Source organism: Dasypus novemcinctus, chromosome 1, assembly GCF_030445035.2.
Source record: "Dasypus novemcinctus isolate mDasNov1 chromosome 1, mDasNov1.1.hap2, whole genome shotgun sequence".
In the NCBI taxonomy this organism is placed as follows: domain Eukaryota; kingdom Metazoa; phylum Chordata; class Mammalia; order Cingulata; family Dasypodidae; genus Dasypus; species Dasypus novemcinctus.
The window spans coordinates 157626196-157654110 of record NC_080673.1 but is presented as its reverse complement, the minus strand read 5'-3'; the positions used below and the strand labels follow the sequence as shown (position 1 = coordinate 157654110).

The 27915-nt window shown below is 37.1% G+C and overlaps 1 protein-coding gene across 2 annotated transcripts in view; it reads right to left on the bottom strand.

Moving 5' to 3' along the window:
• The window catches only part of CORIN (corin, serine peptidase), a 291946-nt gene that overhangs the window by 65793 nt on the left and 198238 nt on the right, over nucleotides 1-27915 (bottom strand). The window contains exons 7-10 of one of the 2 annotated variants that reach the window (XM_004469755.5): nucleotides 16993-17100; nucleotides 13179-13289; nucleotides 11258-11374; nucleotides 7307-7411 (exon numbers count right to left, since the gene is read on the bottom strand). In XM_004469755.5, the coding sequence (XP_004469812.2) occupies nucleotides 7307-7411; nucleotides 11258-11374; nucleotides 13179-13289; nucleotides 16993-17100 (441 nt within the window). The remainder of the gene's footprint in view (nucleotides 1-7306; nucleotides 7412-11257; nucleotides 11375-13178; nucleotides 13290-16992; nucleotides 17101-27915) is intronic. The other variant, XM_004469756.5, reaches the window with a different exon arrangement.

The following is a 27915-nucleotide window of genomic DNA, read 5'->3' as shown; positions in this document are numbered from 1 at the left end:
ATTCAGGGGTTTCACTTTTACTTGAATAAATCATGATTAAGGCTTTGATTGGGCTGTGTCAGTAGGATGTTGAGTCCTATCCCTTGGTGGGCAGAGACTCACAGAGAAACTGCACTACAAAGAACAGAAGTTGAAGTTTTGAGCTGGAGCCCAGGGAAGTAAACACAGTAAAGCAGATGCACAAGAGGTCCTGGGAAGAGAGAAATACCATTAGTCTGATAGTCTACAGCTGGCCTTGTGGAGAGAGCAGAGCAGCTGAGCCCAGAGAGAAATGAGCCCTGGAAGAGGCACAAGACTTATCCCAGCCTACAGCTGATAATGGAAGAAATTGGGACCATGGAGACTTAAGAGAAAACTTGAACCCTCACAGAGACTGGCAGCCATCTTGCTCCAACACATGGCAAAAGACATTTGTGAGGGAAGTAACTTATATTTTTATGGCCTTGTGACTGTAAGCTTCTACCCCAAATAAATACCCTTTATGAAAGCCAGCAGATTTCTGGTACTTTGCTTCAGCATCCCTTTGGCTGACTAACACAATAGGATTTACTCAATCACTATTACTTTCCTTTTTGAATTCAAATCAGCCAGTGGAAGTCTTTTCAAATTGGTCCCTGAATCCTTTTGACATGACCATAATAATCTTTGACAGCTTCCTCTTTATGATATGGTAAGTTAGTCAAGATTCATTTCATGCATTTCTAGCCCAAGACCTAGAATCAGTCATTTCTCCAAAAAGTCTCTAATTTCTTTTAATGGGAAATTGTATTTCATGACCACAGTCTGAGTATATCAGGGATGTTCATTGCAACTGGATCAGTAAATTTTTTTTAAGCCTTTACAATGGAGAGAGCTAGCAAATAAATATATATATGTATATGCATGTGTATACATGCAAATATAAATGCATACTTATATATATAAACAAACAGAAATATGAATTTATATACATGAAAACATATATTTATACATATTTTTATTTATAGATAATAGATATTTAATTTTAAACTAATACTTCCACTTCACATTCAGGACTAGATAATTTGTTTTTACTTTAGATTCTGTATTATATCTGTATCTCCTTTCTTCCATAGCAAGAATTCTAGGTTTTCAAGGACACCAGGTTTGATAAAATTAGGATATCCCATAATGATTCACTTACTTTATCCCAAATCACATGCACAGCAGTGTCAGTTAAGCAAAGCTGATTCTACCAACAATTTATTGAGGAGAATTTAAAAAGGGTTTTACATATGCTTCTCTCCATTTCCTCTCATTTTTATACTATGCAACATACTATATTTATATTGTCTGAGTTTATAGTCATTTCATCCTCTCTCCCTTAAAATGCTCATTTATTCTTAGTTCTAAAATAAGTATGCTTATACGTCTATATCTCTCTATTCATTTCGGTTATCTGAAGCTTGCTCTCTGGTAGAATTCTCAGAAAGTTTCATCATAATCTCTGGGTTCTTTCATATTAATAGCTTGTGCCTTTATAGATGAAGATTAGTTTTTATAGATATAAATCCTTGGCTCACTTGATCTTTGCTTAAGTATCTGCCTATGTTTTTCCATTATTTTCTGGCATGAAGTGTTGCTGTCAAAGAGTTTGATAATAATCTTATTTTCTCTCCTTTTTAAAGTCACTTGCTAATTTTTGCCTATATGCCCAAAGGATTTCCTTTTTATCTAAAGTCTACTTCTTTTACTAGAATATGTTTGGTCACTAGCAGTTAATACTCTTGGATTATGGTGTATTCTTTCAAGATGTAATTTTCAAATCATTTTTTACTCAGAAAGCTTTCTTGAATTATGGATTTTAGTAGGATTTAGTAAAATTTCTATTCCTTTTCTTTAGTTTTCTTCCTCAAGGACTTTTATCCATATGTTGCCTCTTCTTTGCTATATCCAATATGCATCTTTTCTATCAAATTTTTTATCTCTTTCATTTCTTTTCCATATTTTAAATTTTCCTCCTCATTTTCTGTTTCTCTTGATATGTTGTGTTTATTTACTCCTGAATTCCTTTAGTTAAGCCTTCATTTCTGGAATAATTTTTATTTTTATTTCTAATTATTTCTTGAGTTTGTCTTCCTTTTCTGAGTTTCTCTTAAGTTTCACATAATTGTTCTTTTATATCATATTATTTTCTTGACATCTTTTAGATCATTTTGAACTAGAACTTTCCAGTTTTGATGTGTTGCTATAGGCATGCTTTTAAAAACATGTTCCATGTTTTTTGCTCCTTATTCCATTTTTCTTTATGATAAATATCTATGTAATTTAACCTCAATGCTTTTCTGTTGATCTGTTTTATTTAACATCGGTCTCCCTGAACTTTTAGAAGGAAGAGTGGTTCAGAGTGGTTTCTAACCTCATAACATTCCTCTCCTGTGTTTTTCATTCCCTATCTCCTGTAGAGTTCAAAAATATGGTGACTATTGTAGACTAAATTAGGTTCTCCAATTTAGATATGTTCATAATCTTAGTTACATTCCTGTGGGTGTGAATCGACTGTAAATAGGACCCATTGAAGATGTTATTTTTAGTTAAGTTGTGGTCAACTGAAACAGGATGAACTTTAGTCCATATTACTAGAGGCCTTATAAAGAGAAGGAACTGGAAGTCAGTGTCAAAGGAGGACACAGGAAGAAGCAGGAACTTAGCAGGAACCTGGAAGAGAATGGAGAGGACATCACCAAGTGACGGAAAAGCCAAAGATTGTGGCAAGCCAGCACTAGAAACTACCCACCCTGGAAGGAAGCTGGCCTTCTAGCCTCTGAAACCACGAGACAATAAATTCCCACTATATAAGCCAGCTCATTGTGTGGTATATATCATGGCAGATGGACAACCTAAGACAGTGCCTTTCTTTCTGAGATTTCCTCGCTCTGTTCTCTCCACTATTATCTGGAACTACTTTTTCTTCCTCTCTTTTATCCCTATCCTGTTTTGTTATTCTACTTCCTGAAGAATTTTGATTCTACTCTCAGAAGTTTCTTCTCAGTGTAGTAGCTTGCCCTGGAAGTGAGCCCTGGTGTGTTGGTTAGACAATTTGAGGAGTTCACAGGGGCGAGATGCTTATCATGGGTTCCTTGTGCTCACCCACTGTTGGAGCAGGCAACCTATACCATTTCAACTGCTGTTCTCAAATTGGTCTGCCCTGATTTCTAGATAATATGGTATGGATATTTCAGGAGTTATCCTGTCCTGTGTTCCATCACACAAGCTGTGGGTTCCCTCTCCTTCCTCCTGCACAGACTCTGCAGCATGCAGGTCTTATGGCTCTTGGTGGATTGTCCTCACATGCTTGTGTTTTGAGCTTTGTGGTGATAACATGGCATTTGTTTTTTGGAAATGTGGTCCATGGGTTTTTGAATTTGCTATGTATTCACTCTACCTGTTTTTATGTGGGGATTTAAAGAGATATAAAGTTATTCTCTACCGTTTTTCCAGAATTCCCCTTAATAGGATATAATTCATTTTTCTACAAATGGGTTTTTAAGAATAAATTCTCATTAATATAATAAGATTGACCTCATTATAAATTCCTGCAGGTATTCATTTCAAGACATCCTGATCATAAGTGGACATCATATTTATAGCTTAAACTGTAATTGTATATTTCTCTCATTAAAATATCATATTGCTAAAGTTGGGGGCGGGTAGTTTTATAGCAATACTGGTCCACCTCAATAGTCCCAATGAGTTACAGAAGACCATCCTGAAGAAATTATGCTCCATCACTCTAGTCAACCTTTTTCAGAAGAGCTTCTAAAGAATTAAGGAATAGGTAAAGAGATATGAGAAGTGGTTATCATTTCTATCATATAAAATAAAATGTTAAAGCTGTATTTCTTTCATTTCTCTTATTAATAATTTAGGGACTCAATATTAACATTTATTAGGAGCTTAGTATTTTCCATCACTGTGTTAAGTACATTACATAGACTTCCTCATTTAATCCTAATAACATACTATGATGACTTTTTTTAGTAGATGAGTCCATTAAGCTTATAGAGGTTGCCCAAGATCACACAGCTAATAAATGACAGAGCCAGGACCTGAATCCCAAACTGAAGTTCTTAACTACTACAGAAAATTACCTCTTTACCAATACTCTTTTACTATTTGTCTTTTCACCTCGAGCTTGCAAAGAGAGCAGAGGGACTCGTTAGATTGGTGTGAAATTATCTGATGAACAAGCTGCTCTCATCCTTGGTATTGAGTAAGAGCTTTACAAAATGGAGAAAAAAAATTTGCATGGGTAAACACTTCAGACTAAAATTTAATGGAGCATTATGGGAAATGTGTGAGAGTGCCTGGAGCAAGACTGCCATACCTGGCTTCATACAGTCATGGATAATGTGGGCATGGAGAAGAAGGGAAAGACACAAGCCTAGGAGCTGTTCTTTCTGCCAGTTCCCCCAGCTGTCAGGATTGCACAAGGGGGAAGTGATGAATTAATCCCTCCACACCAGATAGAAGGGAAATAACATTCCTGTTCCTTCATATGTTTGTATTTAGCCTCCCTGCAGAGTGCAAAGATGTTAAAGATGTTGCGCTATGACTTTGGGTGCTGTAATACTGGCTTCCAAAAGCTGTTTCTTCAAAAGACTGTCATACTTCAAGCCTATCAGCACACTAAATCATCAGAGATGTGCTTTTCAGGCTTTTTTTTTTCTTTTTTTCTTTTTTTTTAGCATAAACACTTCACCTCCGAGAATCTGAAATAAGCCATGGACCTTCTCCACTGGAAAATGAATATAGGAATGTCAACACTTTTTTCAGAGGTGTCATATACCTCTGTGGCCCTGCTATGAATAGGCCACTAGAGAAAACTTGGCTGCACACTTGAGTCACTTGGAGGACTTTTAACAATACTGATGCCTGGGTCCTACCCAGTATATCTTCTGGGGCCAGTCACAGTTACATATTTTATTGGATGGTGAGACCAGTTTTTCAAGGACTAGAATTCTAACAACTCTAGTGAGAGGCTTGCTCTATAAGACAGAACAACTACATTTTCCAAACTCAAGTTGTTAATTGGTATAGAGCCAGGAAATAAGGGAGCTATTCAGTTGTGTCTCAAATTTAAGTAATAATAGTCTCTGATATTGGGAAAGACTTTCAAATAATTAATTATATTTTCAAGAAGGGTTCTTTCCTTCATCTCTACAGAGAGCACATACACCATCCTGAAGTGTTTTGTAAGATAAGGAATAATATCTTTACCCTTAACTGGAATTTAGGATATACGCTGTTTTTAATAGCATGGAAGGAATGAGGGGACTAATACCTATTCCAAAGCTTATCACTCAGAAGAGGGTATGTTCAAATATTGGTGGAACATATATTAAGAGAACCTGAAAAGAACACATATGGTGGCTGAGGAAGCTGGTAAGATGATGAGACTTACTATGGAAACTGTCAAAGCATATCTGAGGAATATAAAGAGAAAATTATGGTAGTAAATGTGGGTGAAAAGACCATGGTATTCTCTGAAACTAAAAAGTTATCTTCAGGAAGACTGGGATCATGTCTCCTTTTTCACCACTGAAGTTTCCAGTGCACATCCCAGTACATGGAACATCACACATGAACTATGTTGAAAGGTGATATATATTTTAAATTTTGAAATTTTGAAATAATTCAACTATAGAGAAAATAGAATAACATATACCCAGTTACCCTTCACTCTAATTAGCCAGAGGCTAATGGTGACTTCCTACTTTTTTTGAGTCTGACAGTTAAGTACCATCGCACATCAAACCCTAAAAACTGTAATAATAAATACATGTCTCTGGGATGCCACTGTCACTCTTCACACTTACTCATTCCAAGTTGAAGAAAAGATTCTGAAGATGTTCCAGGGAAAACTAAGAGGTAAGGGAAACAGAGAAACACTGGACCCAAATGTATATATAATTTCTTCTGAATCAGTTTAGAGGGAGCAAATGATATTTGCTCTGAATGGCCAGACTATATTTCCTCCCGTGGAAATTGGATATTGTGTTTTCAGCCAAAGAGTTATTAAGTGCTCATAAAACAAACAAGAAGCTCTGTCGGTCTGGGTTTTTAACTGGTTGCCTCCCTCAAACTCCTCCCTGCCCGCATTTTTCATCCCTTGAAACACCTGCTTGGGTGTTACAGGAGCACTTCCTAAGAGTGCTACCCTGACCCAGAAAGGTCCCCCAAGAACACTAGGACCCGAAAACAGTAAATCCCAGGTCCTGAGCCTTTTGCCTCTAACATCCCATTGCGTTAGACTGAGAGGTGTGCTTTTCTATTTCTCTCGTATGAAATATTTAGAATAAGCAAATTCATAGAGACAGAAAGCAGAGTAGTGGGTACCAAGGGACTAGGGAAGGAACAAATGGGGAGTTATTGCTTAATACAGTTTAGGATGATGAAAATGTTCAGGAAATATAGTGGTGAAGGTTACACAACATTGTGGATATACTTAATGTCACAGAATTGTACACTTAAAAATGATTAAAATGATTTTTACACTAAGTATAGTTTACCATTCTATACATACACCCTACTTGCCAACTGAAAACTGACTGACCTGGTTCTAAATTTCTACCCCAAACAGAAGACAAGGCAAAAAGTTAATTATCAAGATGAAAGAAATAACAGAATAAGAAAGCAGAGCCCAGGAGTAAGACGTTGTTACCACAAATCAGAGCCTTTAGGGGTTTGTTTTTGGATTCAGTTTTAATTTCCCATGAGCGTCTGCATAGTTCTTTGCCACTCCTGCCCCATCTCCTGAAAGCCACCTGCTTTCAGGGGCTTTTACCTAGTCACTGAAACAAATTAACATAATAGTTTCAAGATCGTTGTAGGTCAGCAAAGTTCCTGGAAAGGTGAGAGTAAGTTTTATTCTAAGAACAGCCTGCCCAAGTTTTATGTGTCCATTTAGATGAACATCATATTTGTTTCTTGGATCAAGTTTCCATTTTCGAAGCTGTGCTGTAAAAAGGAAGAAAGATAGCATCTGCTTGCAGATGGAGCCAAGAAAATAATATAAAGGCACCGATGTTGAGTTGAAAGTAATGGTAATGATATTAAGCAATGTGGATTTATGGCCCATTCACAATGACACATTTGTTTCTGATTTCAGTTAATTAAGACCATTCTGTTTCTTTTCTGCTACCACATGCATCCTTCCAAAAAGAAAAGAAAAACGTGTACTTTTTTGGAGGGATTCCACATTTTGGCATTTTAAAGTCAATGCAAGAGAAAAAAGCTGAAGGTGTATCCTGGCATGGTGATTGCACTTGTCAGCTGTTGTACTTACTACAGTTTTCCTGAATTTTGGGGTCACAGAGAGAGCTACCACCACATGAATCAAGGCAGGAATTGTAGATGCATCTTTGGTCTCCTTCTTGACATGGAGTCTGACCTACCAGGGGGGAAAGGAACATTCACTTTCATCATCTGCAAATTCCTTACACTGGAATCTAAAGGATCAAGAATGTCTGGTGGAGCTGAGAATGACAAACTTTAATTTCCTTCCAATTTCTCCAAAAATAGCGAACACATGTTGAATAGGTACTTTCCAGATTAATTTTCCCAACAACTAAATATACTATAGTTATTCCAAAAGGATTCTGTAGGAGTAAAGAAATAAAAGACAACCTACTCAAAAAATCCTTGCTATCATTGCTTTTAATGGAAAAAAATGTTTTATTTTCATATGGGTACATACTCTTGATTACAAAACAAAATTCAAGTGATTTGAGGGAGAGAGCAACATAAAGATCTTGAAATTCTGAATAGTGAATTGACATTGTTTTAGAGACTCATGTGCTCCCAACTCTAGTCTTCTGTCTAAGGAACGTATGTTCTCTAATAACCAATAGGGCATCAACACCAATACAGTAATGATACTTCATCATAGTACTAGGCTTTTACAGCCATTATCAATATTTTCTATATGTCCTTGAAGAGTATCATCAGCCTAGTTGTGATGATCTGAGGATGGGATTTCTTGTTTCCAAATGAATGACAGCAGTAACATCCACTTTGTCTTAATGGCTTTTCCTTAAGGTATGTAAAGAGCAAACTGACTTTCTCATTGATTTCCTGGTTACTTGTTGATTAAATGGAGAAGGACTGCCCCTTCTTTTTTTTTTTTTTAAGCTCTCCCCTGTTATATACAATTACTTTCAGTCATGTCATCTGGAAACTAGAAAATCTTGCAGGTCATTTTTAAGTATGAACAATGGCATACATATAAGTATTGCTATCTATAGATTTTAAGACAGTCTTCATTATGTTAGAATCACTCTCCTTTCCATCATCACTGATGAGCAGCACTATATGTCATAGCCTTGCAGAAAAGAGATGTCACTTTTTTTTCAGCTGTCAGCAAGGACAAACTTTTTTTTGTCCACCAGGCTAAGCTAATTTCCATGAGTTTAGGCTATTAAAGAAATTTTACTAAGAACGTTCACATTTCAGCAGATCTTAAGTGTCTGCTATGTGAGAGATAATGTGCTAGGCACTGAGTATTAAGAGATTAAAGGACATGACACCCTTTAGTAGGGACAGCGTCATGAATAAAGCCTTACAGGGCCATATGATGATTGCTCCATTGAGAGTGTGTATAAAGAGCAGTGGAGGGAAACCAGGACAGTAAAGGGATGCTTCTCAAAGGGGTTTTTCAAGCAAGTGGGGTAAATTGGAATGAGAGGGCAGGATGGATTTCCCAAGCAGGAAGCATATGCAAAAGTCTTGACGTAAGGAAGTGCACAGGTCAGAATCACTAAAGCTTAAACCTCAGAGAAGAAAGTGTGAGTGAGGCTACACCAGTAGGCAGAGAAGAGGCTAAAAGGTTTTAAAGGCCTAAGTCTTTAACAGGGCCCAAAGCCCTGGGAGGAGTGGTCCATGCTTCCTTCTGAGTTCTGTCTAGCAGAACCACCCAGCAATCAATGTTGACCATTGTTATTCCCCAGTACCAGTGTCCCCTTCACTCTCAGCTCTCCAGCCACAGTGGCCTGCTCTCATACTCTGAATGTGCTTTGCTCCTCACCACTTCAGGACCTCGGACCAGGCTGTGCCCTGTGCCTGAAACTTCTCTCCAACCTCACACTCATTTGTTCAGTTAACTCCACTCATTCTGAAGATCCCAGCTCCACTATCTCTTTCTCCGAGAAGCATCCTCCAAGGTCCTTTACCAGGAATGAATCCCTTTACAGAGCATCATAGCATACTGAATTTCCCTTTGAATCCTGTCACATCTTGATTAGATACTGATGAACATGAATATTAGTATAATGCTTATAACCCCACTGCCCACTCTCAGGAGACTGTAAGCTCTGTGAGCTCTTTGCTTGCCACTGAGTTCCCAGTGATAAACAAGTATTAACACCACATTAAACACTTACTAAGTTGAATCCCTTAGAGTAAATGATATAAAGATGCTAATTTTTAAATTTTTTGATCATTTACCACGTGACTTTCTTAAATCTCACACATACAAGGAAACTACTTTAAAAACCTGCCATTGCATAATGAAGAATCCAAAATTATTTCAAAGACAGTTATATTATGTAGAAAGAAAGAATAATTTTCATCTGAAGGGAGATGTGCACCCAATAATTCATGCCTAGAAAAAGCTTTCCTTTTAAAATTTAAAATTGGTAAAACTAAGCCCTCCATATAGTTTATTTTTATGTAAGAAATCTGTGATTAAAAAGCTCTCCCTTTAGGCCGTGGATACTTGTTTTACTATAGATGTTTTTAAAGTCCATATTCATTATGATAAAAATAATTTAAAACTATAAGTGACCAGTCCATTAGCCATAGAGACCCCCCCCCCAAATGCTTTAACTTGAAATAGGCCACATAATAATAGCTTACATTCACTGAGTTCTCACCATTTGCCAAGCACTGCTTTAAACTCTTTATTTCAGTTGACTAGTCCTCACAAAACCCTAAGAAGTAGTTATCATTATTCCAAGTTTACAGACAAAGAACCTAAGGCATAAATCAGTTAAGTAACTTGCCTAAAGCCAACCAAGTAGTAAGTAGCAGAGTAAGGTTTGAACCCAGGCCACTGGTTTCCAACAACAAGGCTAATGTGCGTATCATATAAACAAATGCAGTGATTTTTAAATCTAGGTATATTCTTAAAAGGAAGCTTTTACACAACTAGGGCTTTAAAACAAGCAGTATGTATAGTAGCATTAACATATGGGTATGATAGTGGTTTGTTTTTTGTTGGGTTTATTTACTTATTTATTTTTGGGTAATGGAAATGCTCCAATATTGACTGAAGTGATGAATGCACAACTCAGTGATTTTACCAAATATCATTGATTATATACTTTAGATAAATTGTAGGGTTTATGAACAAAAAAAATAATAGGGTTGGGGGAAAATACACCCAATGTAAGATTCAGACTGTAATTAGTAGTAATACTTTGATGATGCTCTTTCATAATTTGTTATAAATGTTTCATAACAATGTAAGGTATTTGTGGGGTGATATATGGAAGGCCTCTATGATGTTATTTTCATGTGTTTGTTTTGTAAGTTCACAACTTTAGCTATACACTTATTGTTTATGTGTGTTCATGTATGACTGATATACTTCAATAAACTGTTTTTTAAATGAAAAAAAAAAGAAATAAGAGCACTGATAAAGGTAACTACACAGGTAAACTAAAGGAAAGTATAAATGGAGAGAAAAAATAAACAACCACTGTGGAACATATTTTTTTCCTACAGAAATAGTTACATTTTAAAAAACAATTCATTTGAAATACTTTTTTTTCAAGTTTCACACATGGAAATCAGACTTCTTTTAAAATATATTCAATTATACTGCTTGATGATGTTAAACTGCTATTCTGAACACAGTTATTTTAGGAAACTGTTATGTTTAATATAAGAAGTCAGTTCCTTCTAATTGTAATCTAATTCAATTTAATTGGATACTATATATTGAAATTTTTTCTTTAACATGATGCTGTCTTTCTCCATAAAACAGCCAGTTGAATTTATCCATGCTGTTTAAATGTTTAATCTTTAGCCTTTACCATTAGGATGATTTTTCAGGATAAGTTGCTTGAGCATTATATTTATCACAAGAAAGGATTTTCTGGATGGCCAGAATTATGAGGATCGGTGCATTTGGCAATCTGGAATTATTTATGTGGGAATCCATTTAAGCATTAGGTTACATCAAACTTTCCCTATGATCTCAAGGAAAAGTCCAACAACAAAAGAATGCTTCACTTACTGTCACTGCAGTTCTCCTCATCACTCCCATCCTTACAGTCCTCATCTCCATCGCACTGGAAAGTGCTGGGGATGCACTGTCCATTTCTGCATTCCACCAGACCCTGGCTGAGACAGGCTAGGAAAAGCCAGGGTAAAACGTGCACTTTATTAGTACTACTTTCAGTCTGAGAGCATATAAATGATTCCTATTTTACTGGTATAACCAAGAAATAAATTGCCCTGCATATATGAATGTTGTGCATAAATAAATGAATGTATTTTATAATTTAAAAAAAATTCCAGGTATTTTTGGAATGGAAAATTTTCAAAAACTTTTTAGAGTTTCTCTGCCTTACTAATGAGCACTTACTGAAAGTCAAGTTTTCCTTGATAACTGCATTGTGTGAAGTGTATTAATGATGGCAGGTATAAAACTACTACTACTAATAATAACAGCAATTTTTAAGGGATTGCTATACGGAAAGAACTAACTATGCTAGGTACATTGCATATATGACTGCTAATCCTCATAACTAATTCACAAGTAGATATTTTATTTTACAGATGAGGAAACTGAAATTCAAGACTTTAGTGTCGGTTTCAAAGCCAAATGGCTGTCAAGTAGGAGAGCCAGAATGTGAAGGCAAGTTTCTCTGACTCCAAGCCCAAACACTTTATTGTACTTCTACCTGACCTAATGGACCAACAAAATAAAACATTTGGAAGGACTCACATAATAATGCTTTATTTCAAAACTAGTTTATGACATCTGATATTCAAAAGGAATGGTCTAATGGCCATTTAGTCTACTGATTCTTGCAGGTTCCCTAAATTCTATCCCTATTGTCTTTTATAACTGATTTGTACTATGTTACTTCAGGCTTCATTGAGTTACTGTCTAATATTAAAACCCTCTACTCTTGAATCAAGACTCAACACCAAAAGAATTAAACTTGAGCATCATATCCTTGTTTTTCCAAAATCTGTCAAGATATCGTCCACTTTGTTATACTGTGTCCACTATGCAAGGACTCAGATGATGAATTTCCAGTTTCAAATTCAGTTAAGGGAAGAGGAAAACCTGGTATTTTATTTGCTAATCAATTTAAATGCTTTTTCTTATGTCAAAATAAGAACCATAAAATCTTCATTTCTATTTTGCCTTGAATTATAAGCAAATTAAATATTCAATCATTTATGTATCAACTTTTTCTACTTTTATCAGTCAGAAAATGAAATAAAAAGCTTAGTTTGTCTGAACATGTAAAAAGCTCATCATATTAACTCCTTCAGGTCAATAGCACCCTCTTTCATACCTAGCTGCTTCTATTCATGTTCATTATTCCTAGCTTGTATAGTGTATCTTCTAGGTGAATGAAAGAGTTAATAGTCATACTTATTTTCATTAGCTAGGTAATAAATTAGCTATCTGAAGACTTAATTCACCCAGATATACACAGGTTATAAAATTAGAGTTATCATCACATGCTCTCTCTGTAAGTGTATGAACGTGGAAGACTGTGTCTTCTCTCTCCTTGTTCTCTCACCAATGGCCCCTGAGAACATGCTTGCAGACTCCTTTAGGAAGATCAGCTACTTATATATCCTTTGCAGAAGACAATTTCCTCAGTCTCTGGAGAAGACTCCCTCTGACAAGTCACAGATACATAAATGAGACACATAGAGCAATGAGAGACAAAGCCCACACCCGATTGGCCAGTTCACCAAAGTTGGGCTTGGAGTTTGGGGGAAATTGGTGTGAGGTCAGATGCTTTACATTATCATGGTCAACACACCACTTGATTTTATCTTTATAGGCTAGAATCAAAGTATATGAATCTTTCCCCTTGAATCTGACTTAGAGAGTGAGCCTTGAACACATATGTCTAAACAGATGGAAAAGGAAAAATTAGTGAGATTATAATACTCAGGATACTCACAGCAATTGATCTCGTCAGACTTATCCACACAGTCATGGTCCCCATCACACATCCACTCGATTGCAATGCAACGCCCATCTCCACAGCGATGCTCTTTTGTAGGATTGCAATCTGAAGAAAAACACTCATGAGAATGTAGAGAACCAGCAGTTATAACTGTATGACTCACAGATCCATTTGAAGAGTGGTTCCAATATCTTCATTGACTTTTCTGTTTTGGGTCTAACCCAATTAAATTACTTCCCACCCAAATGTGTGCTCTGCCGATCGCTGTCACGTGGGATATAGTGTGTCTGGTTTTTACATGAAATAACAACTCCTGCCTAGCTTTCTCAAGACATGTAGTTTATTTTTGTTATTGTTTGTTTGGTTTAGTCTTTGTTTTCTTTCCTTATGAAAAATGTGTGACTTTTACACTGATTCAAATAGTCAGCTATCTATTTCACAAAATAGATAGTCGACTTGTATTTTTGACAGCTCTATTATGTTTCTAAGACTTGTACTTTACCTCGCTCTGGTAATTTGTCTTCATTTCAACCCTCCTGCTACTAAGCTTAGGTTTTCTATTGAACTGCTTTAATATATAACTCATCTTCAAAATAACTGCTAGGTAAGTAACGCAAAATATTTTTGAAGTTTTTTTTTCAGAATTCTTCTTAGCCTATTTTTTTATCTCTGTCCTAATCTATACATTCCTGGAAAGAGAGAACAGGCAATAAGTTTCTTCACAGAGGGAAGAATCCCATAGGATACTGTGACAGATTGAGTCATGTATACAGAAAAATCAGGTTCTTAATCTTAATCCATTCCTGTGGATGTGAACTCATTGTAAATAAGATTTTTTGAAGATGCTATTTTTAGTTAAGATGTGGCCCAACTGAATGAGGTTGGGCCTTAATCCTATTACTGGAAGATTTATGAAGCGAGAGCCATAGCAACTGGAAGACAATTGAACCCAGAAGAGAAGGAAGACAGCACCATGTGATGAGAAAGCCAAGGAACTCAAGGATGGCCAGCCAGCCTGAATGCTTCTGATCCTGGGAGGAAGTGTTTGAGTTTCCTAGGCTGCTCCAGCAATTACCATGAAATAGGTTGACTTAAACAATGGGAATTTATTAGCTTATAGTTTTGACATCTGGAAAATGTCCAAATCAGGGTATCATCAAGGCTATGCTTTCTTCCCAAAGACCTACTGCGGGAGATCCTTGGCTTTTCTGCCACATGGCAAGGTACGTGCAGCATCTGCTGGTCTCTTCCTTTTCTTTTGGGTTTCATTGATTTCAGCTCCTTGTTTCTGTGGTTTCTCTCTCTCTCTCTCTCTCTCTCTCTCTCTCTCTCCCCCTCCCCCCCTGCCCCCATTTATACAGGACTACAGTAATATGATTAAGACCCATCCTGAATGATGTAGGCCACATCTTAACTGAAGTAGCCTCATCAAAGTTCTACTTACAATGGGTTTATACCCATAGGTATGCATTAACTTTAAGAACATGGTTTTTTGACATACATACAGTTCCAAACCCACCACAGGAAGCAAGTCTTCTAGCCTCTGAAACCATAAGCCAATAAATTCCTGTTGTTAAACATACTTGTTGTGTGATATTTGTCTTAGCAGCCTGGAAACTAAGATATTTCACCATGAGAAGTGATAAAACCTGTATATAAAGAAACTTTAAAAGATATATGTAGATTCTTGAAACAGATTTAGTAATGAGAAAATAATATGTGTTTCCATTTACAGTCCCATTGTCATAGACAGAATATGGTCTGGGGGAATCAGGGAACTCAAAGGGCATTTTGGAGTAATAAGGTGAAGTATATGGAAGACATAATGCAGAGAAAATAAGATGGATACAAGAGATGTTATGCCTTGGGAAGGGAGCAAAAGAGCTACTGCATGCTCACCCAACTAAAGATGGCAGCCCAGGTAGAGATGAGTCTAAGGAAAAACCATAATTATTGTTATTAGAGAATGTCTTAGTTTGCCAAAGGGTTCCTGATGCAAAGTACCAGAAATTTTTTAGCTTTTTTAATGAGAAATGTATTAGCGTAAAAGCTTATAGTTCCAAGGCCATGAAATATCCAAAGCAAGGCATCAGCAGAGATGCTTTGTCACCAAAGTCAGCTACTGGTGATCTTGGAGTCCTGCCAAGTTGCAAAGTAAGATGGTAGCAGATCTCAGCTGAGGTCCCCACCTCCCCCTCCAGAATCTACCATCTCCTGGAGCCCAACTGTGTTGACCAGGGATAGGGTTTATCTCTTTCTGGGTCTCCTCTCTCAGTCTCAGCTGCTCCACTTTCTTCCTGAGTTCATTTATGGACCATCAGGCATATGGCTCTTCTCTTCAATCCTGAGCTTCTCCTTAGGCCTAGCTTCTTGGAGGTTTTGTGCTTAAGCTTTGACTGCTAGCAATCCTTAAGTCCTTTCTCACATGGCAGGTCAAAAATGGTGGCTTCCTTTCTCTGTGTGTCTTTCTATGTCTCCATTTATAGAAAGCTCCAGTAAGAGGGCAGAGACCAACTTGAGTCATGCCTCCCTGACATAGCCCAATCAAAAAAACCCCACATCCACAGGAACAGATTCAAGAATATAATCTTTTGGGGGGGATTCACCAAATTCAGACTGTCACAGATAAGGACAGTAGTCTCTCTGAGTGCAAACTTCATGATATTCTACTGTCTTCAGTGGAATTATGTTGAGAGATCTCTTCCTTTTCACATACTAATTATATCTTGGCCATCTCCACTAGTCAATCCACCCACCAAGCTACACGCACCACCACCACTCCATTTTCCCTCTCTTGTCTCAGTTATTTAATAGGTAAAAGGAGAGGTTTGATTAGATGATTTATAAATCTTCTTTCATCCATACATTCTATGATATACACATTCACCAATTCCCTCTCATCCTTTGTCCCAAGGCTGAGCAAACCCAGAATATAATCCATATTTCTCTAGTGACTCCTGGGATGGCTTGTACATAGGTACATTTTCCAATAATTTTATGGATGCAGTGATGGGCAACTAGAAAGCAACTCCTAGAAACTACTTAGTTTCCCAGCATGGTACTATTACTGGCAATCACCACTCTGAGACATTCCTGATCCTTTCCCTACATTCTCTAATGTGGAATACTGTCTGACATTGTTTGTCCAGAGACTGCCTCTTTTGTTCTTATTCTAAAGTTCCTAATATCATTCGATAAACACTAAAAATTCTAAAACTACTCACAAAGTTACAATAGTGAATAAGTAAGAAGAATTTTGCTGGGTTGAATTCACAAGATGACACTCAGAATTGGACACACATCCTTAAAAGGAAGGCTTATTCTTTAAAAAGATAAGGAGATCAACATTTGTACACAGAACAAATGTGTAGTCCTAACCTTTGGTACAGTAAGTGCACAAGTAGTCTCTGTAGTGCATGGAAATTAAATGAAGGAGGGATCTTTAACAAGGGGGATCAGGCAATACACCTGTCTGCAAAGTCTTGCTCAAGGGCTCAAAATTTATATGTAAGCCATTTGATTTAACTAGAGAATAAACAGAACACTTTCAAGGAGAAAAAAATACGTTAACATATCAACATTTACCTGTCTTTCTTCATACCATTCTTTAACATTTCCTTAGGATGACTGTTTATGAAAGAAATATTATATATTCACAAACACCATAACTGAGTTTAGTGATTCTAAAAATAATAAACCAACCATTTTGTAATTTAACCTGCTAACCATATTAACAAATAACGAGTTGTTAGTTATAAATCTCTGTAATTTTAAATCAAAACCTGAGAGAAACAATGCTTCTACTTACCACAGTTTTGTTCATCACTCAAGTCCCCACAGTCATCATATCCATCACACACAAGGGTATAATTAAGGCACTTGCCTGTGCGACAGTGAAACAGACTCTCACTGCAGTCTGAAAATAAGAGAAGGCATACCAATGTATCATTAGAACAGTGAGGATTTATAGCAGCACTTTAACAAAAGCATATCATGGGAGATGCTGGGGATTATAATATATTCAAGTCCCAGATCCCAGTCCTGTGGGTGTGAACTCATTTGTAAATAGGATCTTCAAAGGTCCAATGATGAGGCCAAATTGAATCAGGGTGGACCTTAATCCAACATGACTGGAATCCTTGTAAGTAGAGGAAATTGAGACATGGAAGTTGAAGCCACAGATGGAGACCAAAGATGACAGGTTGTCATGTGATGGAGGCACAGTTAGATGGCTACCATAGAGTGGTAGCAAGCCACCACCAGAACTCTACTGACTTCAGAAAAGTATGGGCTGCTGATACCCTGATTTGGGCGGCTAGCCTCCGAAACTATGAGCCAATAGATTTCTGTTGTTTAAGCCAACCAGTGAATGGTATTTGTCATAGCATCCTTGGAAAATAAAGACAGGAAAAAAACCATAAAGGTAATCTGGTCGACACCTGATGTTTTATAGGTAAGGGGACTGTAGCCCAGAGAGGCCCAATGACTGCTCAAGCTTACATAATGTAAAACCAGGACTAGGACCCTCTGACTCCCAAAGCAGTGCTTTTATCACTTCCTGAAACTCATCATCTGACTTCCACTTTAGTCACCTGAAGGTTCCTTTCTAGTCAAAAATGAGAAAATACATTCCTAATTCACCATAGTTCCTAATGGAGTCCAGGTTTATACAAAATTAATGACATTAAGAGGGAATGTGTAGCTGTTCTCTGAAAAAATTTCTTTTAAAATATAAGTCTACATTTGTGAATAGCAAACCTATTAAGAATAATGGAGAGAAAAAGTCATTTAGATTATAAAGTTATTACCTATTCTCACACAAGCATTATGACTTAAATCTACTACTGAGTGTTCCACAATACGCCCCTCAAATAAGCAAGTACTGTCCTAGTACTTATTGTGGCAAGATGAGAATAAATGTTACCTAATTTCAGGAAGTTTATACTTTAATGCTGGAATAAACAGCATGAAGATAAATGGTTTCTTGATCTTAATAAAAAGATAAGACTTATACTCAGGAAAACCAGAACTCCAATCCTGGTTCTACCATCTACCTGCTATGGAATTTTGAATGTTTTACTTAAACTTTCAGAGTCTATAAACTCATCTATGAAATTAGGGTAAGATCAACTACTTAATAAGGCAAAATAATATATGTTGGATGACAAGAGAGTTCAATAGGGAAGGACAGCCTTTACAAGAAATAGTGATGGGACAATTGACTACCAAATGGCAACAAAAATGAGCCCTGAACCTTACCTCAAACTTTACACAAAAATTAATTAATGTGATCACAGCTAAAATTATAATGCTTTTAGAAGAAAGATTTTAAAAAAAGTTTTATGACTTGAGTTAGCAAAGAAATCTCAAATACAACACCAAAAGCACAAGCCATAAAGGAAAAAAATTAATAAATAAGATTTCATTAAACTTTTTAAAAATTTGTGCTTCAAAATATTCCATTAATAAAATTAAAAGACAAGCCACAGAGTGGGAAAAATATTTGCAAATAATACCTCTGTTAATAGACTGTATCCAAATAAATATAGAACTCTTATACTCAGTAAGACAAATAACCCACTTAAAAATAGGCAAAAGAAGAGAAAACTTGAATAATAGTTTTCACCAAAGATGTACATATGGAAAATAAACAAATGAAAAAGTGCTCAATATCATTAACCATTAGGAAAATGCAACTCAACACCGCAATGAAATATCACTTAACACCCACTAAAATTACTGTAATAAAAAATACAGACAATAAAAAGTTTTGGCACGATGTGGAGAAATTGGAATCTCCATGATTGCTGGTGGGAATGTAAAATGGTGTGACTACTTTCAAAACTAGTTTGGTACTTCTTCAAAAAGGTTAACATGGAGTTACCACATTGCCTATCAATTCTAGTCCTAGGAACATATCCAAAAGAATTGAAAACACACAGTCATGCAAAAATTATGCACAAGTGTTCATAGCATTATTCATAATAGCCCAAAACTAGCAACAATCCAAATGCCCATCAACAGATATAGTGCACCGATAAACTGTGGAGAATGGATAAAATAATGTATATATCCATACAATAAAATACTATTTAGTGGTTGAAAGGACGAAGCTACTGATACATGCTACCATACAGATGAACCTCAAAAATATTATGCTAACTAAAAGAAAACAGATACAAAAAACAATATACTGTATGACTCCAATTATGAAATGCCCAGAAAAGGTAAATTAATAGAGATGGAAGCAGAGCAGTATTTTCTTGTGGCTTAGGGTGGGGTTGGGAAGGTGACATGAGGACTTACTGAAAATGGGTTCAAGGGAAATTTTGCAGGAGATGGAAATGCTCTAAAACTGGGCTGTGGGGATGGTTGTACTACACTATAGGTTTACTAAAAACCCATGGGTGAAGTTTATGGTACACAAATTACACTCCATGAAAGTGATTTTAAAAATTCAAAAGTAATATAAGAACCCTGTATTTAATATAAACTAGATAAAATATGGTACCTTACCCTTCTTTTAAAGTTAATTAAGTGCTAAAAGAGGTTGCTGAAGGTCGAGTAAGATCATGGGAGATGGTAAAAATTTCAATAGTATGATGGAATGAAAAGATCAGCCTGTGTTTTATGTGGAGGGAATAGTAAGAAAAAAAAGAAAGAGGTGAGAAATGAGGGTACATTTGAGGATTAGTTTATTGGATGATGAGGACCAGGAGTTAATGGTCAACAGTTCAGTCTCCTGAATCCTAAGTGATTGTTAGAATTCAAGCAGCTGGTAAATGAGTATCTCTTTATAATACACATCCCAAATTGGTGATAATCCACTATCAAAAGTCTTGGGCATTGATCAGTTAAGCAGTTAGCTGCTTCAAAACAGTATACTGGGGAGGGGGTGGGGAGTAGATATAGCTTAGCTGTTAAGTGCCTGCTTCCCATATACTAGATCCTGGGTTCAATCCCCAGTACATCATTAAAAGAAAAAAAGGTATACTTTTATTTACATGAATCATACATTTCTATTTCAAAAGCCAATAATAAAGCTACTTAAAAATAAGCTACTTAAATACTTTTAGAATCATATCGTTTTAGAAATAAAATGGGCCTTAGAGATCACCTGTTCAGTGCTCTCATTAAAAGGGTATACTTGTGTACATACACACTCATACATATACACACACAGACTTTTGTTTGTACTTTTTTGTTTTTACTTCACTCAGGCTGAATATTTTTCAAATGAGGACAACCATCATGAAGGAAAATATAAGAACTGCAAAGAGGTCCTAGCTCTCACCTTACAGTTCTATTTCCTCCCAGAGGGCACTAACTCCCCACTCTGCATGCCACTGTTGAACAGGGCTTACTGCACATCTGCTATCAGAGTTGAGAAAGGTATGACATTGGTTTTCCTGCCCACCAGGCAGAGTTAGGGAATTTGTGCATCACAATGTATACTGTTCCTTGGGAAGTTTGAAAAGGCCTTTATGATTTGTTTTGTTTTAATCTACATAATTCTTATGGGAAATTTTTGAATCAATAAGAATGAGCACTATCCAGGGAAATAAACCTTCCTAATTTTACCATCAGTGCAAAGTACCTGCCTACTTTGGGGGATAGGAGCATATTTTAAACCATACAAAGATTTGTTGTTTGTTTTTCCTTTTCCTCTTTCTTTCTTTCTTTTTCTTTCTTTCTTTCTTTTCTTTCTTTCAGCAGTACACTTCATTTTTTGAGATAGTAGGAGGCTGGGGAATCATATACTTCTTTCAGAATCTGATTAAGCTCAGAATACACCAAAAATTGCAGAACCTTCTCGTATGCTCTGGGTGGCCCATTCTGGGACCCCCAGTAATTCATAGAAAATGCCACTTTGGGAGATTTTAAAATATTGATGTTATTTATTAAATTATTTTATAAATGGACATGACACAGTCATTTTAAAAATCCTCATTATCCACAAAGGTCTTGAATCAACTTTCCACTCTTATGACTTGCTTATTAGAAGCCATTTTCAGAGGCTAAATACAAAATTAGCTGCATTTGGAAAACAACTTGTTACCTCACTAAGGCCTGCATGATAAGTAAACATAAAACCTTAACCAGAAGCACTGCACAGCCAGTACATAGCAAATATCAAAGATCACAGTGCCCCCTTTTTTTGGAATGAATGTTTATTTGAACTGAAAATGGATGTTGTCGAGCACAATTTGGAGCCAACAAATCAAAATTTACAAAAGCTGCTTGCTGCAATTTTCTTGCTCAATACAAGCATAATTTTGCATGAACTAAAGCAGATGTTTTTCTAGATACAAATCTTTTTCCTTAATGAGAACTTGATACAAAATGCTACCTCTGAAGTTATTGCAAGTTAATATTAACTTTTGTTTCAGGTTAGCATCTCATGTACACACCATTCATTTTTGTTCCTCAAAATTTCCATTAAATTAAAGCAGAAAACTAAAGAACAGAAAGCCTTTATCAAAGGCTTCAATTTCCTCAATCTCTGTGACTCTACAAACATAAATGGTTTTCTTTTAAACTCAAGATATAAATCCAGAGGCTGAATTTTCACCTATAAAATGTTAAAGATGGAAGAGACCCCTCATTTTTCCAATGAGTACAGAGGTTAAATGGTTTGCCCACAGTGGTGTGGCTCCTTAGTAGCAGAGTTGGGAGAGGAGCCCAAGCTTCTTGACTCCCTGAGCTCTTTCTTGCTCTAGAGCAGAGTTTCAACAGCAGCAGCTATTGGCACTTTGGACTGGATAATTTTTTGTTGCGAGATGCTGCCCTATGCATTATAGGATATTTCAGAGCATCCTTGGCCTCCACTCACTAGATGTCAAAAGCACCCCACAGAAAGAGTCCAGTAGCTGCCATCTTGACTCTGCCCCCAGCATGAGGGGGAGCCTGGCTGACTAAAATCCAGTGAAGTTAGGGACGGGCTTCTTTCCACCAAGATCGTACTGCAGCCCTAGCCTAGGCTCCAGCCCCACCACCAGCAGAGAGGTAGCTGGCGGGACCTGCACCAGGGTCTCCAGGCAACTGCAAGTGCTCTCTGCTGGCAGAGGCTGAATAGTCGGACACCTGGGGCTGCATCCCCGCACCCCAAGAAATAGAAGAGGAGCTGGATATCCTCAGCCTATCTGGGCAATGGCAGGAGTTTTCAGTCCACACAGATTTGCTGAGTACCTTTGAGCTCATCTCCATCTCTGTCCCCCCACAGGATAGGAAGGGGTTAGTGTTGCCTCAACCTCTCAGGGTAACAGTTTTGGGCTGCACAAGTCTGACTGTTGGGCACAAGTGGCTCCATCTCCATCCCCAACAGGACAAGAGACAGACTGTGTTTGTCCAGCCTCTTTGGGTAACTGCAAGTGCTTTTGGCCCACACGGCCTGGTCTGGTAGGTACTTGTAGACACACCCTCACCCCCCAATAGGAAAGAAGGGGACCGGTCTTTCCGCAGCTTTTTTAGGCAACAGCACACCTTCAGCCTGCATGGACTAGACTATTGGATGCCTATGAATCCACCCCCACCCCCAATAGGATAGGAGGGTTTTGGTGTCTCCACAGCCTCTCTGGACAATGGTGGGTACTTTCAGCCCACAGACACAGAACTGTCAGGTGCCTCTGGATCCAACCCCATGCCTTAAGAGAATAGAAGGGAGCTGGTGCTTCTTCAGCCTCTCCGGACAATGGTGGGTACTTTCAGCCTACAGGACTGAACTGTTGAGCATTTGTGGTTCTGTTCCCACCCCCTAAAGGGCAGAAGGGACAGTACTCCCTAAACCTCTCAGGGCAACTGCAGGCATATTTGGTCCACAGAGATTAGATTGTTCGGCACTCCAGAAGGTCCATTCCCACTCCTGGTAGGGAGAGGGTCTGGAGTTACATCAGTTTACCTGAGCAACTGTGGTCATTTTTTACCCACACAGCATAGATTGCTGACCAAAACTATAGCTCCATCCCTAACTAAGGTAGGGGAGGAAGGGGTTTGAAGCTTCATCAGTGTCTCCGGGTGACTACAAACAGTCTTGCGCCCAACTGGGATTATTATACATGGCTACAGCTCTGTCCCTTTCCTGACAGAGGAGAAAGGTGGGAGAAACTTCATCAATTCCTGGGGCAATGTGGGCAGCTTCAGCCTCCATAGCTTACAGCACCATCTACATCCTTGGCTTCTACTACACAACCAGCAAGGGAGAAAAGATAAGAAATCCCTAAACTAAAGGGAGAAACGGCATCCAGAATAAATACATCTAGCAAGCCAGATGCAGAAACACCAACAAAAATTATAGCCCATACCAAAAAACAGGAAGAGATGGCCTAATTACAGGAACAAGATAAGCCTGCAGATGACATAAAGGAGCTGAGACAACTAATCTTAGCTGTTCAAACAAATCTCCTTATTAAATTCAATGAGATGGCTAAAGAGATTAAGGATATTAAACGACATTGGATGAGCACAAAGAAGAATTTGAAAGCATTCATAGGAAAATAGCAGACCTTATGGGAATGAAAGGTGCAATAAATGAAATTTAAAATATACTGGAGGCCTATAACAGCAAATTTGAGGAAGCAGAAGACAGGATTGGCGAGCTCGAAGACATGGCCTCTGTAAGTGAACAAACAAAAGAACAGATGAAGAAAAGAATGGAAAAAATTTAACAAGGTCTCAGGGAACTAAATGACAGCAAGAGATGTGCAAACATATGTGTCATGGGTGTTCCAGAAGGAGAAGAGAAGGGAAAAGGGGCAGAAAGAATTTGAAGAAATAATGGTGGAAAATTTCCCAACCCTATTGAAAGACAGAGATATCCATATTCAAGAAGCACAACATACTCCCATCTGAAGAAATCCAAATAGACAAACTCCAAGACACATGTTAATCAGAATGTCAAGTGCTAGAGACAAAGGGAGAATTCTGAGAGCAGCAAGAGAAAAGCAATGCATGACATATAAGGGATACCCAATAAGATTAAGTGCCGATTTCTCATCAGAAACCAATAGAGGCAAGAAGGCAGTGGTATGATATATTTAAGATACTGCAGGAGAAAAACTGCCAGCCAAGGATTTTATACCCAGTAAGATTATCTTTTAAAAATGAGGGTGAGATTAGAATATTTACAGATAAACAGAAATTGAGAGAGTTTATAACAAAAAGACCAGTTTTGTAAGAAATACTAAAGGGAGTGTTACAACCTGAAAAGAAAAGACAGAAGAGAGAGACCTGGAAGAAAGTCTAGAAATGACAACTGTAACAGTAACAGTAGCTAAAAGTGTCAAATATAAAATGACAGACAAAATACAAAGATCAAAATGGATGAAATAAGAACTGCTTTTACAGTAGTAACATTGAATGTTAATCAATTAAACTCCTGAATCAAAAGACACAGACTGGCAGAATGGATAAGAAACTATAAGCCATCAATATGTTGTCTGCAAGAGACTCACCTTACACCTAAGGATACCAATAAATTGAAAGTGAAATGTTGGAAAAAGAAATTCCATGCATGCAGTCACCAAAAAAAAAGCTGGGGTAACTCTACTTATATCAGATGATACAGACTTTAAAAGCAAAACTGTTATTAGAGGCAAGGAAGGACATTACATATTAATAAAAGAGATGATTCACCAGGAAGAAATAACAATCATAAATATATATGTACTTAACCAGGGTACCCCAAGATACATGAGGCAAACACTGGCAAAACTGAAAGGAGAAATAGACATCTCTACAATAATAGTTGGAGACTTCAATACATCACTTTCAGCATTGGATAGAACATCTGGGCAGATCAATAAAGAAACAGAGAGCTTGAATAATATGATAAATGGACTAAACCTAATAGACATATACAGAACATTGCACCCCAAAACAGCAGGCTATACATTCTTTTCAAGTGCTTATGGATCTTTCTCCAGGACAGACCATATGTTGGGTCACAAAGCAGATCTCAATAAATTCAACAAAATCAAAATTATACAAAGCACTTTCTCTGATCATAATGGAATAAAGTTGGAAATCAATAAGCACCCAATAAAGGGAAAATTCACATGTATATGAAGATTAAACAATAAACTCTTAAATAATCAGTGGGTCAAAGAAGAAATTTCAAGAGAAATCAATAAACATCTCAAGACAAATGACAATGAAATTACAATATATCAGAACCTATGGGACACTGCAAAGGGAGTGTTGAGAAGAAAATTTATAGCCCTCAATGCTTATATTAAAAAAGAAGAGCTAAAATCAATGACCTAACTATACAGCTGGATGAACTAGAAAAAGAACAGCAAATTAATGCTAAAGAAAGTAGAAGGAATGAAACAACAAAGATCAGAGCAGAAATAAATGAATTGAGAACAAAAAACAATGGAGAAAAATTAAGAAAACCAAAAGTTGGTTTTTTGAGAAGAGTAACAAAATCAACAAACCCTTAGCTAGACTAAGAAAAAAAAGAGAAGATGTAAATAAATGAAATAAAATATGAGGGAAGCGGACTTGTCTCAGTGGTTAGGGCATCCATCTACCACATGGGAGGTCCGCGGTTCAAACTCTGGGCCTCCTTGACCCATGTGGAGCTGGCCCATGTGCAGTGCTGATGCACGCAAAGAGTGCCGTGCCACGCAGGGGTGTCCCCCGCATAGGGGAGCCCCATGCGCAAGGATGTGTGCCCTGTAAGGAGAGCTGCCCAGCACAAAAGAAAGTTCAGCCTGCCCAGGAATGGTGCCGCATACACGGAGAGCTGACACAACAAGATGACGCAACAAGAAGAAACACAGATTCCCGTGTCACTGACAACAACAGAAGTGGACAAAGAAGAACATGCAGTGAATAGACACAGAGAACAGACAACTGGGGTGAGAGGAGGGGAAGGGGAGAGAAATAAAATAAATAAAAATGAATAAAAATTTAAATGAAATAAAAAATGAAAAAGGGAACCTTACTACTGACTCCACAGAAATAAGAGAGATCGTAAGAGGATACTATGAACAACTTTATGCTAAAATACTAGACAATGTAGATGAAATGGAAAAATTCCTAGGAATGTACAAACAACCTACACTGACACTAGAAGAAACAGAAGACCTCAACAAGCCAATCACAAGTAAAGAAATTGAAACAGTCATCAAACAGTTCCCCAAAATGAAAAGCCCAGGACCAGATGGTTTCATAGTTTCACAGGTGAGTTCTACCAAGCATTCAAAGAAGATTTAATACCAATCTTACTTAAGCTCTTCCAAAAAATTCGGCAAGAAGGAACACTACCAAACACATTCTATGAAGCCAATATCACCTTAATACCAAAGCCAGATAAAGATATTACAAAAAAAGAAAATTACAGACCCATTTCTCTAATGAATACAGATGCAAAAATCCTCAATAAAATACTTGCTAATCAAATCCAAGAACACATTAAAAGAATTATCCATCATGATCAAGTAGGTTTTATACCAGGCATGCAAGGCTGGTTCAACACAAGAAAATCAATCAGCATAATACATTACATTAATAAATCAAAGAAGAAAAATTGTATGATCTTATCAATTGATGTGGAAAAGGCATTTGACAAAATACAGCATCTTTTCTTGATAAAAATACTACAAAAAGTAGGAATTGAAGGAAATTTTCTCAACATGATAAAGGCCGTATATGAAAAACCCACAGTTAACACTGTAGTCAATGGTGAAAAACTAGAAGCTTTCCCTTTGAGATCAGGGACAAGACAAGGATGCCCACTGTCACCACTGTTGTTCAATATAGTGCTAGAGGTTCTAGTTAGAGCAATTAGACAAGATAAAGAAATAAAAGGCATCCAAATTGGAAAGGAAGAATGAAAACTGTCACTATTCACAGATGATATGATTGTATATCTAGAAAATCCTGAAAAATCTACAACAAACCTGCTAGAGCTAATAAATTATTTCAGTAGAGTGTCAGGATACAAGATCAATACAGAAAAATCAGTGGTGTTTCTACACACTAATAATGCACAATCTGAGGAGGAAATCAGAAAAAAATTTTCATTTACAATAGCAACTAAAAGAATAAAATATTTAGGAATAAACTTAACCAGGATGCAAAACACTTGTATTCAGGGAACTATAATGCATTGCTAAAAGAAATTTTTAAATACCTAAATAATTGGAAGAACATTCCATGCTCATGGATTGGAAGACTAAATATCATTAAGATGTCAATTCTACCCATATTGATATACAGACTCAATGCAATCCCAATAAAAATTCCACCAGCATTTTTTCAGCAAATAGAAAACACAATCATCAAATTTATCTGGAAGGGTGAGAGGCCCCAAAGAGCCAGAAATATCTTAAAAAGGAAAAGCAAAGTTGGAGGACTCTCACTTCCAAACTTCAAATCATATTACCTAGCTACAGTGGTAAAAACAGCATGGTATTGGCATAAAGACAGACACACTGACAATGGAACCAAACTGAAAGTTCAGAAACAGACCCTCACATCTATGGCCAAGTGATTTTTGACAAGCCTGTCAAGCCCTCCCAGTTGGGGCAGAACAGTTTATTCAACAAATGGTTTTGGGAGAACTGGATATCCCTAGCCAAAAGAAAGAAAGAAGACCCCTCCCTCACACCTTATACAATAATAAACTCAAAATGGATCAAAGACCTAAATATAAAAGGAAGTACAATAAAGCTCCTAGGAGAAAATGTAGGGAAATATCTTCAAGACCTGGAGGTAGGTGGTGGAT